At 48.8% G+C, this 13,837-nt stretch overlaps 1 protein-coding gene across 1 annotated transcript in view; it reads left to right on the top strand.

The window, feature by feature from the left end:
• The window catches only part of PDIA5 (protein disulfide isomerase family A member 5), a 97,807-nt gene that overhangs the window by 18,055 nt on the left and 65,915 nt on the right, over window positions 1–13,837 (top strand). Inside the window, exons 2-3 of the mRNA XM_077118138.1 lie at window positions 2,448–2,574; window positions 5,633–5,720. Of these exons, the coding sequence (XP_076974253.1) occupies window positions 2,448–2,574; window positions 5,633–5,720 (215 nt within the window). The remainder of the gene's footprint in view (window positions 1–2,447; window positions 2,575–5,632; window positions 5,721–13,837) is intronic.

Below are 13,837 nucleotides of genomic sequence, written 5' to 3'. Positions count from 1 at the left end.
GCTGATCCCATTGGAGTGCTTATGATTTATAAAGCATGTCCAGTAAGTTATCCCATCTCATCCTCACAGCAGTCCCATTAGCGTGGTATTATCATCTCCATATCAGATGTGAGGCTCCAAATCTCTGAAAGGTTGAGTGGTTTGGCCTTAGGCGTCTTAACTGTTGAGTGGTGGAGCTCAGACTCAACTTGCAACTTGTGGCTGCAGAGGGGTAGGAGACTGAGAGGACCTGCAGCAAAGTTAGAGAGACAGGAGTTCGAATCCTGGCTTCTACTACTTATTAGCTGCTGTAACTTTGGTCAGGTTATTTAGTTTCTCAGGCAGAAATGAAAATTCCTCTCAGTATGATCAAGTATGTCAGATCATCTGCAGTTGTTTTTTATCGCATCTTTTTACTGGCCACATTGCGCTGTAGCCCTTGTCCTTGTTTCACCCTGGGCTGGTTGCTTTGCAAACAGTTGTCCTGGGACTTGTCTTCACCGTCAGCATGGTAACTGTCCTATCCTCTCACCTCTGTTTTGGATCCTAGGTTCCATGTCTTTGTTATTTTTTATTTACTTCCTTGTGTGGGTAGAGCATGAGTCCCAGTAGCTTCCTGAGAAAGGGTGCAGTGGTGGTAAATTTTGCAGATCTAAAGTCTCTTTTTCATCTGAGTAAATCTTTTTCTCACAGTTGACTCGTTTGGCTGGTTATGAAATTCCAGTTGGAAATCACATTCCTTGACAATGGTGAAGGCAAAGCTTTGTTGTCTTATGCTGTTGGTATTGAGGAGTCTGATGCCAATTCTGACATCTAATCCTGTGGACGTGGTGTTTTTTTCCCTCTATAAAAGTTTTAGGAGCTCCTCTTTCCAACAGTTTTCTGAAAGTTCTCAGTGGTACATCTTGGCGAGGGCCTTTTAAGATTCATGATGCTGGCTGGCTCTTTCAACAGGAAACTCACATCCTTCTGTTCTGGGACATTCTCTTAAATTATTTCCTTAAACTTTTCCTCTCTTTAATTTGGCTTTTGCATTTAATGGATCCCTTCTCTTAATCTTCTTATCCTTTTCTCAGTTTTTTAAATTTCTTTGTCTTTTTGTTTTATTTTCTAGGAGATTTTTTTTCAACTCCTTTTCCAGTCCTATTAAGTTTTTAAATGTCTGTCATCATTTCACTTTCTTAGAGTTTTTCCTGATTCTCTGTTCCTTTCATAGACCATCCTATTCTTGTTTTATAGAGGCACGGCTTTTTTTTTTTTTTTTTTCTGAGAAATTTCATTGTCTTCTCTTCTCTTTATTTTCTTTTTCTTCCAGACTTCTCTTCTCCATTGGTTTGGGTTGGTCTTTCCCATTGAGAGCTTCGCCCAGCGGTGTGGTGAGCCCTGGTCATCCCTCTTGCAGAGCCTGGACTGGAGTCTGGGGGGTGGGGTGGGGAGTGGGTGGAGGGGGGGTGCTTGCTTCTTGGGAGGGCCTCACAGAGTGTATTTGAGGGGAGCTCAGTTGTCACTGGAGGGTTTCCCAGTCACTGTCTTTAGGGTGCTTTTCTTGTGCTCCTCAGTTTCCCAGGGGAGAACTCTCTAATCTCTGGCCCGGGAGAATCAGTCTGACGGAAAAGGGAAGGGAGACGCTGGGGGTGGGGTGGGACAGGGCTAGGACAGATGGGTGATCTCAGAGTCCACTCTGTGGATGTTCTCTTAACCTCCTTGTGTTCTGCAGGGGCCACCCTCCCGTGCTCTGCCTGGTGTCTCCCAGCAGAGCTTTCTCGCTCAGTCTCACCACGGAGTGACCCTCTTGTTTTCCATGGGGTGGGCACATGGCTGTCACCCAGCTGTGTGGGCTGAGGGAGGGGCTCTGTGGAGTGACTCCTCTTGACTCAGACATCTAACTGCCCCTTGCCCTGCCTGCAGAAGTCCCTGTGCCTCCAGTTGCCAAAGGTTCTCCAGGTCCTCTGGTGAGAGGTGACCCGCTTCTTTTCGGCTTCCCCCCATTGATCACTTGAGTGAGGAGAGCTGAAAACCCCTCTCACTCATCTATTCCCATCCTGAACATTGAGAGGTGACCTTATTTTCCCGTAGTTTTTGTGTGCCGGTGCGTCGGGGTGAGGTGGGGTTTTCATCTTGCTCTGGTGTATGGCATCTGGGGCCAAGTGCAGAATAGATAGAAACTTTAACCTCCAGGGAGCTCTTGGTGGAACGTGTGACTCATGCGTCCCTATGGTGTATACAGTTGTATGCATGTGCAGTCCACACGGCATAAAAGTGCGCCAGGAGAAGGGGTGAGCTGGAGAGAAGGAGTGGGCTGGGATGTGTCACAGGAGGAGGGATGAGGTGGCAGAGTGGGTCACAGGAGGCGTTGTTTGCCGTTACCCCTCTGAAGTAGAATGTGTTCTGGGCAGCACAGCTACAGCCATCGGTGGGCTCTGCGCCCGGGAGCCCGGACTCACGGTGCTCGGCCCCTTTGCCCCCAGGTGGTCCTGCCCGTGTGGCTGTCCTCCGTGAAGGTGTCCCCACCCCTCGAGAAAATCTCTGATCATAAGGACTTGAAAAAACTTCTCAGGACCCGAAATAACGTGCTGGTGCTTTACTCCAAATCTGGTGAGTGTCCCCTGCTGGCCTCAGGCCTGTGGAATGGGGAGGGAGGGGATGGGGCAGAAGTGGGAGGTGGGAGACCCCAGGATGAAAACCTCTCAGGAAGGGTCCGAGCAGCTTTGGGCTCATCACCTGTCCTCACAAGACGGAGCAGAGGCACCCAGGGACATGAGTCCTGCCACTTCTGAACCCCTTGAAAGATGCTTCAGTTCCTTTTTATCTGTTTCTTAGGAGAAGCTTTCTGGAGGGCAGAGTGCTCTCTGGCCTCAGTCCACTTGGGAGGGAGATGAGCATGGAAGTTACGGGTCCCCGCCAGGGGATTCTGAGGTTCGGTGTCCTGGTTCCCGTGGAGGGAGGACCTGGCGTCTCCTTCCTCCTCCCTCCCCTGCAGCGCCTGGCGCATGGCCCAGTCCTGACCGAGCATCTTTCGCCAGCACGGCTGATGAGCTGACCTGGCCGGCCAGCCGCTAGCTGAACTGGCTCCCGGCTTGGGGATGCTCCCCCAGGCTTGCAGCCCTTGCCCAGTCTGGCCTGACTGTCCTGCCGGGCGTCAGACCCAAGGCTGAATTTGGAGCAGACTCCAAGCTGGGGACCTGGCAGTTTCGTCTTTGAGGGTGGAAGCAGCAGCCCACCTTTATTCTGACCTTGAGGCTGACGAGGGCATGGTGGGCAGAGAAAGATTTGCTCAGCTTTTGGTAGCAACTTTGGGGAAGAGCAAACATCTAATTCCATTGATGTTGTTCCAGCAGAGCTAAGTGTTTTTTGCTACCCCTAATGGTGCCAGGTTTCCTGTGCCCTTGAGAAGCAGCAGCCAGTGGCCAGACCAGTTCTGGGCATGGCTCTCCCTGGCAGCTCATCCTCGGCACTCACTGGCACTTGGGCTGATGGATGTTTTGGACGTGTGTTCCTCCCAAAGCCTGCATCCTCCACACACCCTGGGCACATGGCAGCTGTCATTGCCGCTTGCTGCTCCTTCCCCTTCTGAGGGTCTGGCACAGCTCACTGAGCTCATGGTTGGGAGCCCGGCAGGGAACCAGCTTCTCTCTGCTGTCAGGAATGGGGGTGGGGAACTGAGGCAAGAGAGAAGCAGAGTTCCTCCTGAGACCCGGGGTATAGGGCGCTGAGTAAATGTGGCTTGACCTCCTGAGTTGGGGTGGTTGTCAGTGAAGGAACACTTTCAGTTCCTTCTTGGGGTAGGTCCTGTTATATGGATCATATGGATCTTATAAAATATATATATATGGTCCTTTTATGATATGGCCCCATTTGCTCCATCGCTAGTGGGCAGTGCAGATTGTCAGATAACATCCAGTTTACAAACGAGGAAATTGAAGCTAAGAGAGAATAACCGGCCCATGTGAGGCCTACCAGCCAGTGGATGGTAGAGCTGGTTCCCTGGGCCATCTCTGCCTCTCACTTCCACCTATGCAGCGGTGGACAGGGGCATGATAGGAAGAAGCATTAATTCTGCAATGACAGAAGAGCTTTGGGATGGTGCTGAGACCGGGAAATCATGATAACTGAGAGAGTGATAAGGTGAGGACTCTTTTTCAGGACTTGTGGGGTGGGGTCAGCCCTTAGAGGGATGCAGGGCCTGCAGGCTTCTTGTTCTCTCTTCTCCCCTGGCCAATCACTGCTGCATTTCCTGGAGACAGTGGAGCTCCCAGTTCCTCCCCTGTCTTGCTCCTTCCTGCTGTGGATTGCTGGGCACAGGGTGCAGTGATTATCTCATCTCCCCTTCCTGCCTCCTTGCCCACACCTGCCTGGTGGGACTCGTGACCACCTTTGGAGCCGTGCAGTTACGGGATTTTCTTGCTTTCCTCCCATCCATCCCAGCAGTGCCTCCCTTTCTGTTGCCTGGGGAGGCACGAAGGGATGGGGTGCTTATTGCTCCCCTCTGACTTCCCCTCTCGCTGTATCCCCCGAATCCAGTCTTAATGATGGGGGTTCCCTGGCAGTTCCTTCCTCCGGCAACTCCTTGCATGTTTCTTGAGCGATGCATTTTGCTCACTTTGCTGAAAGGCTCAGCATGCTTTGTATACACAAACAGCTATCAGTGGTGGCAGATAATTTGAAAATCATTTCTGTTTGGCTTTGGCATGTATCATGTGGTTTTTTTGGCAGGGGAAGGCAGCAAATTCTTCCCAACAGTGTCTGGCTGGCAGGCCTTTCAGATGAGTGCACAGGGGAGAAGTCCCAGGAGCCTTTTCTGGGCTCAGGTATCAAACACTCTGCACAGCCACTCTGCAAGTGGATGATCGCAAGCCCTCTGTACTTCAGTCCTGGCTGCAGAGGTGCTCTCTCTAAGAACCTGCCCCCGTACAGCAGTACTGAGATGCTTTGCCCAGACCCCTGGACCAATGAAGAACTCATCCTTGTTTGGGTTCGCTGCATCCTGCTTCAAGGCATCTTCCACACTCCCGCAGCTGCGCCTCAGAGGTGTTGCCAGGGCTGGCTCTTTTCCTGGTGACTTCCAGGGAAGTGGACTGTGAAATGTGAACTCGTCGTTGGCACATCGCAGTCTGGCTTCACGTGTGAAGCTCATTTAATCACAAGTCTGTGCTGTGCCGCTAGGTCAGCGTAGAACGCACAAGGGAGAGAAGGATCCAGTCCCGGCCCCTGGCAACTCCTGGAAGGGGAGCCAGAGGAGACGGGCCTGGAAGTGGCAAAATTGTTTCCTAGTTTAGTTGCAGCATTGTAATTGTCTGGTTATAGAACTTTCAAAGTTTGTCCTGGAAGGATAGTGGGTCAGAGATTCTGCTGGCGGCGGAGGCTCCCGCTGAGAGGTTCTCAGGAGAGTAAGGTCTGAGGTGTGGCTTAAAGGAGTGATGACTTGGCAGTTCTGTGTCTGCCTGGAAGGGAACCTGCTGATGGAGGGGAGGGGAGGCAGGGGTGGGGCTCTGAAGAGCCTGTGCTGCTCACAGGTGTTTTAAATAGAATCCCAGCCTTCTCCACCCCCCCACCCCCATCCCCCGTAACATCCTCTTACCTGAGAAAAGATGGCAGGGGTGGCCCTGGGAGCCCCTGGGCATGTACATTTAATTTCTTCTTTTTTTTTTTCCAGAGGCAGCAGCTGAAAATCATCTCAGGTTATTGTCCACTGTGGCCCAGGCAGTGAAAGGACAAGGCACCATCTGCTGGGTAGATTGTGGGTATGTCCCGGGGGCTGAAGGGGAACAGGGGTTGATGGGCGGGGGGAGGTTTGGGGGCTTTGGTAGGTGGGGCAGGGAACTGTCCCTGATTAAGACTCTAGGAGAGAAGAGGTGATGGAGAGGTTGCCTGAGGAAAATCCCCCAGCACTACCGAAGCCACCTCTGCAATGGAGAAGGCGAGAGGTTCTGACTATCCCTCACTTCCTCTCCAGCTCCCCAACCCCCAACTTTTCTCCCCTCCCTCCACTGTGCTTTCACTTTTCACTGTGCTGTGCCTTCCCAGTGGGAGTCGGGTGGCTGCAGCTTCCCTCCTTGATTTACAGAGTAGGGCTTAATGCTCCGAGAGGCCGGGTGATTTCTCAGGGTCCCCCGATGGGCTTATGGTGGATCTGGAGCAAGCACCCTGGTTTTACCCCAGCTCGGGTGATTACCCTAGATGTCTCTGCTGCCCCCAGGGAAGGGCAGTGGGATCAGCAGATTGGCCTGACTTATTGCTTTGGCTTCCCAGGTAGGAAGATACGTCATTCCTAAACAGGTGGCTTAGCCTCCTCCATGTCCTTCCAGCCTCTCCTTTGACCCGGGTACTGCCCCCCCTCAACCTGCCCTCATGCTGTGGCTGTCTCCTCCTTCCTGACCTTCTTCCTCCCAGAGATTGCCTTATCACTGCTAAGGTGGAAGGACGGAGGCCAGCCCATGGGAGGGAATTCATAGTGGGGAGAGGGGGCTTCAGTTCATAGAATCAATCACCAGACTCATGCGTGAATTGAATCACACCCTCCATAAAAACATGTTCGTGTTCTAATCCCCATCTTGTGGATGTGAACCCGCTTGTAAATAGGATCTTTGTAGGTGGTGTGAAGTGAGGCCATACTGAACCAGGGTGAGCCCTAATCCAACATGACTGGAGTTCTTAAGCAGAGGAAATTGGACACAGTAGCAGTAGGAGACAGAAGGAGACAAATGACTGAGTGATGGAGGTAGAGATTGAATTTTGATTTGTCGGCAAGCCAGGATGCTTCAGACTTCAGAGAAAGGACTAGCTTTGAAACTGTAAAACCATAAATTCCTCCTGTTTAAGCCAAGCAGTATGTAGTACTTCTTATAGCAAGCCTGGCAAACTTAAGAAAGAGGGTATTGATGGAATTCCTTTAATTTCTTGAGTTTGGGACTTTGAGTCCAGGGGATACTCAATTTCCTTTTCCTTTCAATCACTTGGAATAATTTCAGCATCTCTCTGTGTTCAGTGCTTTGCTACTGGGATATAAAAAGGGAGGATGTGTGTACACAGAAACACACACACACACACACACACACACACACACACACACCTCTTCTCATATAATTGGCTTCCAATTTGGCCTAAACACAGACAAGACACATAGATAGTGAAAAAGTATAGGGAGAAAAGGTAGCTAAGAACAGATTTATTCATTAAATGTTTATGAAGTGTCTCCTGTATGCAAGGCATTGTGCTGCCCTTGGTGGATACCAGCATTCGCATGTCCCACCCTTTGGACCTACAGATTCCTGGGGAGGATAGGCTTCTTTAGAGCAGAGGACGGGAGGGGTTTACAGAGCCACCATGCTCCCATCTCACCTAGATGTGGGGCTTATTGGGCACATGGGCTCGGGAGGAAGTGAGGAGAGGGGAGTAAGCAGTATTGCACTCTTCTTCTGTCCGTGTGGGGAAGAGGTGTGCATTGCTAGGGAAAGTGGCAGTTCCTGTTCCTGGGTGGTCCATAAAGGTCTTTTTAAACTTTAATTTAGCGGTTCTTGCCAGAACTATTACCTACTGCTAAAGCCCTACTGTTACCCTGTGGTTTAAATGCGTTTTTGTGGGCTGCACTCCAGTGTGATACTCTCTCTATTCATTCTGAATAGAAATGACCGTTTTGCAAGTGAACTTTTGGGGGAGAACTGGTTTAAAAGTTGGTGGCCTCAGGCTTGTCCTGATCTTGTTTGGAGGGAACTGAAGGTGATTCATATTTTGACAAAGCACTGAATGAGACTGGGAGAAGTCTTAGCCAAGCCATATGTGCTCTAGGTGTGTGTGTGTGTATGTGTGTGTGTGTGTTCACACTTCTAGATTTATTCAGACGCTAACTTAAAGGAAAAGATTGCTCACTAGACAGTTATGTGATCTTAGCCATTCATACTAGTTTATAGTTGGTTTAAAGTGTTCTGGTATTCCATGTGTGTTTTTGTCTCCCATGCTATACCAGGAGTGCTCTGTGTGACTTGCAAAGTGACAAATGCTATTAGAGGGGACAGACTCCTGAGATGATACAAGATCTGCAAAGCTAATGGAGCTTGCATGGGAAGTTCTTATGAGGCTTATAGGTGGGTAGAAATGAACAGAGGAGCTTTGATTGAGCTACTACATCCACCTGGTCCATTCAGCCAACATCTGCTGAACTTCTGTTGTGTCCTTTGAAGTTACAAAGATGAATGACTGTGTCTTCAAGGAGCTCAGTGTGCAAGTTGGAGGTAGACCCACAACCGGGTGATTACAGTGCCAGGTGAAAAGTGCTATAAACAGAGGCTGTCAGTACAGAGGGTGAGTCGTTTCATTCTGCCTGGAGTGGTTGAGAAAAGTTTCACAGAAGAGGTGAAGTTTACATTTGGGGAAAAGACCTCAGAGTACCACTTTGTCAAGTACACCAGACTTTCCCTGTAGATGACTCCCTAAGGTGTGGGTCCCCCCCCCACTGCCTGGTCAGCTGGGGTAATGGGGTGAAGACAAAGCCCATTCCTACCTTTGGTTTTGGGGGGTAGAGTGGGCTTCTGTCCTGCTTTTGTCCTCGGTTGTGCTGGAGAACGTCCAGAGCTAGATGGCCGAATTAAATGAGGTCAGGGTTAGTGTGTTAAGGTTGGAATTCAGGACTAGGGTTTGGAGAAATGATGGCTGGAGTCAGTAACAGTGCCAGTGGAATAAATCTGGTGAATTACGATGTGTTAAAGTCTAGCGGGTACACCTTAAAGCTTACTTAGGAAAGGTACTCTTAAGACAAAAGGATAAGCTGTTCCACATAGTCAGCACTTCATTTATTGAATTTGACCCTCTAAGAGGTAGTATAAACTGAAATGTTAAATAGGTTTTAAAATAGTTCAGATAACTAAACTCTTCTATGGATCATGGAGTAATAATGGGTTTTGTTGGAAGCAGGCATATCTGGGTCTGGATTTCAAATTAGAAGCAGAGTATGCTAAAAAGGAGTGAAAGGAGGAAACTCAGACAGATGTTTGTATACCAGTGTCTATCACAGCATTATTCACAATAGTCAAAAGATAAAAACAAATTCTATTTCCCTACGGCATATTAGTGACAGAGTCTTCCAGTATGAAAAATTTAGAATGGCCATAGGCCAAACACCCCTAAAGAGAGGAATGGAAAAACCAAAGGTGATGGTGGAGTTATACAGAAAATAGGATTTAACAAATGAATATGAATGCTGAATCATTAAATTGATATCTCTTTTAGTCTCCAGTATCTTAGAGCAGCTAGAAGTAAAAACCTAAAATTGTGGAGTTGTAACCTATGTCAAACTCTGAAATGTGTTCTACAACTAATTGTGCTTCAGTGCTTTGAAATTTATTGCTTTTCTGTATATGTGTTACTGTTCACAAAAAAAGAAGGGAAAAAAGTAGACTGTGATGATAAAAAATATTCAAGCCCTGTAGCCTCCTATATTCTGGAGCAGCTAGAAGGAAAAAAATCTGAGAGGACTGTTTGGTAGCCCATGGCAAACTCTGGGATCTGTCCTGTAACTACTTGTTGAAGAGTGCTTTGAAAACAATTGCTTTTTTATTTCTTTGCTTTGTATATTTGTTATATTATACAATAAAAAAGTTAAAAAAAAGATGAAAGCAATCCAAATGTCTGTCAGCAGATGAAGGATAAACAGGATGTGGCGTATATAGACAATGGAATATTACTCAGCCTTAAAAAAGAGTGAAGTTCTGATACGTGCCACTGCGTGGATGACCTTTGAAGGCATCATGTTTAGTGAGATAAGTCAGACACAAAAGGACAGGTAGTGTATGATTCCACTTCAATGTAATAGCTAGAATGTGCAGACTCATAGAGACAGAAAGTAGAGTACAGGTTACCAGGGGCTGGGAGAGGAAGCATGGGAAGTTAATGCATAGAGAGTGTAGGATTTCTGTTTGGGGTGATGAAAAAGTTGGGTGATGAGAAAGTTCTGGTAATGGCTGGAGGTGAGGGTAGCACAACACTGTGAATGTGGTAAATCCACTGAATGGTAGGCTTGGGAGTGGTTGAGATGGGAACGTTCATGTTGTATATATATTTCCACAATTTAAAAAAAAGAGGAACTTAAAAGGCAATGAATGATAAATGCAATACATGATCCCGGACTGGATCTAATAATGGAAGAGATAAGGCTTAAAAGGACCTTATTGGGACATATGAAAATAGTGGACTACAGACTGTAAGCTTTATGTCAATGTTAATTTTCTTGAATTTTATATCTATACTGGGTTATATAAGTGAATGTCCTTGCTCTTAAGAAATGTCCATGCAAGTATTATATATTCAAGGAGCTTGCTAAATGCAGCCTACTCGCAGATGTTCAGAATATAAATAAATAAATGGGATGATATGGCAAACGTGGCAAAATGTAGAAATTGGTAGCTCTGGGTGTTGGCAGGGTGGGGAGAGGTTATGTTGGAGTTCTCTGTATGTGTTACATATTATTTTTGTAACTCTCCTGTAAGTTTAAAATTATTTCAAAATAAGAAGTGTAAGAACAGCAAAGTTAGAGGCAGGGTGCAGCTCAGTCTTCCCAGATAGCCAAGGAACAGAACTCAGGGCTCTGGTCCATGCTGGCCACCCTGGCTGGCAATTCTCATGGTCCACTGTTAGATGAGGGGACCCGCAAGAGCATGAGCGAGGCTCTGCTCTCCTCCTCATCCATTCCCTGTGCCTGGCCTTCTAAACTTGCCCTGCAAATCTATAGGGGAGCCTACGGTGCTAACTATAGGGGGCCCTGTAATGACAGCTCTTGCTGTTGTCCTAAACGCATCCCGTCTGTGTTTATTGAGTCTGTGAATGAGACACTCCTAGGGATGGGCAGAACTGCTTTCAGGAATGCTATCTGTTGCTGTCTCCAGTGGCCTGAGTAGGTGGAACAGAGCCAACGTCTGTTCTCTTTTATCCCTGCTGCTGTTAAATAGCAGATGGTCAGCCGGAGCTCGCCTCCCCTGGCGGGGTTCATTCTTTCCAGTTCTCCTTCCTGCCCTGCCAGCGAAGGGTTGGAGGCTAGGATGGAGGCGTCAGGCCCTGGGGTGCGGATGACAGGGGAGGTCAGGAGCAGACAGGTCATTCTGCTTTTCCCCCTTGACGGGGAGGTGAAGGGAATAGGGAGTGTTCTGGGGTGAGAGAAGAAGATGCTCGGGTGATGCGCTCTCTTTGGAGATGCTGTGGAATAATGGAAGGTGCTTTGGGCTTGGAAGAGGCTTTGGGTTGAAGGGTCAGCTCCGCTCCTTATTAGCCCTCTGACCTTGGACGAGTTAGTTAACCTGGATCTCTTTCCTGCTTTGTAAAATGGAGTGAAAATGTATAATCTGCCTTTTTTCCCAGGGCCATGTTAAGGATTAGGTAAATTAAAATTCTTTCTAGAATAAAAAAAATTTTTGTTTAGATACCATTTTACTGTTGTTATTTTTCACCTGGACAGGATTGTTCAGTGGTCTCCAGGAAGGGGGGAGAAGTGGTGTGTTTATTCATCCAGCAGCTCTTACTGGGCAAGGGTCCCTTGGTTCTTGTGAGGTGGGCCCTGAAGAAGGTCTCGGGCATGGGACTCAGCCCTAGCATACGGGGGTTTTGCACTGGCTCCCAAAGAAGTTTGGGGTGCAGTGGAATTTGTAGGCGTGCTGGCCGGGAGATGTGGCTTTGAATCCAGGCTCTGACACTGCGCAGCTGTGGGGCCCTTGGCAAACTGCTGCCTCTTTCTACAGTTCAGCTTTTATCTTCTGTAAAATGTAGAGTTGACTCTTCCAAGTCACTCTTATCCCTAAAAAACAGCCTGGTTCAATAATGCTTGGTGTGTGCCTGTGTGTGTGTGTGTGTATGTGTGTGTGTGCATGTGTGTGTGTGTGTGTGTGTGTAAGTATGTGGCAGGGTGCTTATTGCAGTCGTTGGGGGACCTTTCTCCCTGGGTGTCTCTCCGATTCTGGGTATCTGTTGCTTGTGGCTCAGCTCCTTACCATCGGAGGCTCTCTCCTCTGCCCCACCCCACCCCCTTTTTTTGTTCCTCTTGCTAGGTTTCTGCTGTGTCCTCGCTCCCCTGGATCTCTTCCTCCCCCATTTGGCCTCTATTCTCCTCTCTTCTGTGTGGGTATTTCTTTCCCTTTTCTTTTCGCTTTTTTGGCTCTTTCCTCCACCCCAGCATGCATGCCTGCAGGCACATACACACACACACACACGCACACACACACCACACTGATCACACGCACACACACACGCACACATGCACACGCACACACACACACACACACACACATGCGCACGCACACACACGCGCACGCACACACACACACACACACCACACCGATCCCTCTTGGTTTTCTCCCTGGTCCCAGGCCTGTAAAGTGTTGCTGCGAAGTGCCTGTAGGGGTCTGGCTGCCATCCAGGGATTTGTCAGCTGTCCTTTCTTCTCACCCCACCTCCTGGCTTATACCTCCCCAGCCGTGCTCGGGTTGGCTGGTGGTGGCTGCCTGGCTGTTAAGTGGATTGTGTGTGAGGGGAGATGGTATTCCCCTCACATCCTGCCAACCTGGCTTTGGGGCTTGGCCTTGGCTTGGAGTGTTGCTGTCTGGGAAGCTGAACTGGAGCCAGCCGGATGAGCAGTGCCTGGATTGCTAATTCCTGAGGTTGAATCTCACTGGGGGCAGGACAGTCCCATCTGCTGCCCATTACTTTCTTTTCCTGAGGGTTAAACATTACCACCTAACTACATTTTCTTTCCCTGCTCTCTTTCTACCCTCTGCTTTAATTCCCCTGGAATAGTACTGGTTTCCCAGATCTAATATTTGAGGCCTGACAGGGAAGGTATAGCATATTTTGAAGTCTTAGACATTTTTTCCCAAGAATTATTTGAATTTGCGTTTTCTCTTTTGTACATTGTTTCTTTTGAATATGCCCATATTTAACATTACTTACGACGGGATAAAATAGACTCCCAGAAGTTCCATGTTGTGGCTTCAGATGCCTCCTGGCATGTGGCCGTGCACTTGTTGGGGTTGCAGTCCCAGCTGAGAAGCAGAACCTTAGGTCTCTGGACTGGGGAGGCAAGTAGGAATGAGACAGCCTCCGTGTCCGAGGAGGAGGAGGCATGTTCTTCTCACTTATTCCCATCGCCTCCCTGAGCTGTACCTCATAATCCGTACTTTACTGTGTGCCTTCTTGAGGTCAGTACCAAGGAGAGCAGCCAAGCTGGGCAGGCTCCCTGTGGTAGAGAATTCCTGCTGCAGAGGCTGCTGCACGACCACTAACTCCTGTCCCGGTTTAGGGTTGAGCTGTCCTCAGAGTGTTCACCACTTGTCTCCTGCCTGCATGCTCCAGCTACAATAGGACTTGGCACCTGGCCGTCTCTGTGTCAGGGTTTCTTGCTTGCTCACTGCTTGTTCTTCATTTTCTTCATACCTTCAAAGTGGGGGCCCTTTCTCCCTTTCCTCTTCCCACCCACCCCACAGGACCATGCTAGACCTGCAGATGAGAGTGAGATTTATCCCCGTCTCTGACTGATGGGGAAACCAGGACTCAAGAAAGCCAGGGTTTAGCCAAGGTCACACAGTTAGTGGCCAAGACCAGCTGGAGGCTGTGCCTCCTGGGATTCAGTGGTATTCTTTCTGCCCCACCGTGACAAGGCTGACCGCGGTTTGCAGTGGATGTAGAAATGCTGACCGTGGCTGGTGAGGATCGGTGGGAGGCTAGGGGAGAGATGACAGAGCCTGCATGTTTTCGCATCTCCGCCTTCTGTCCTGGGTCCTGGCCACTGCTTCATCTGCCAGGAGAGAAAGCCACCTGCCTTGAGGTTTTGGTGATACTTGCCCCTGTAGATACATCAGAAAACTCCCTTTAGCTCATGTGAACA

Source organism: Tamandua tetradactyla, chromosome 10, assembly GCF_023851605.1.
Source record: "Tamandua tetradactyla isolate mTamTet1 chromosome 10, mTamTet1.pri, whole genome shotgun sequence".
NCBI lineage: Eukaryota > Metazoa > Chordata > Mammalia > Pilosa > Myrmecophagidae > Tamandua > Tamandua tetradactyla.
This window is presented reverse-complemented; position numbering and strand designations above follow the sequence as displayed.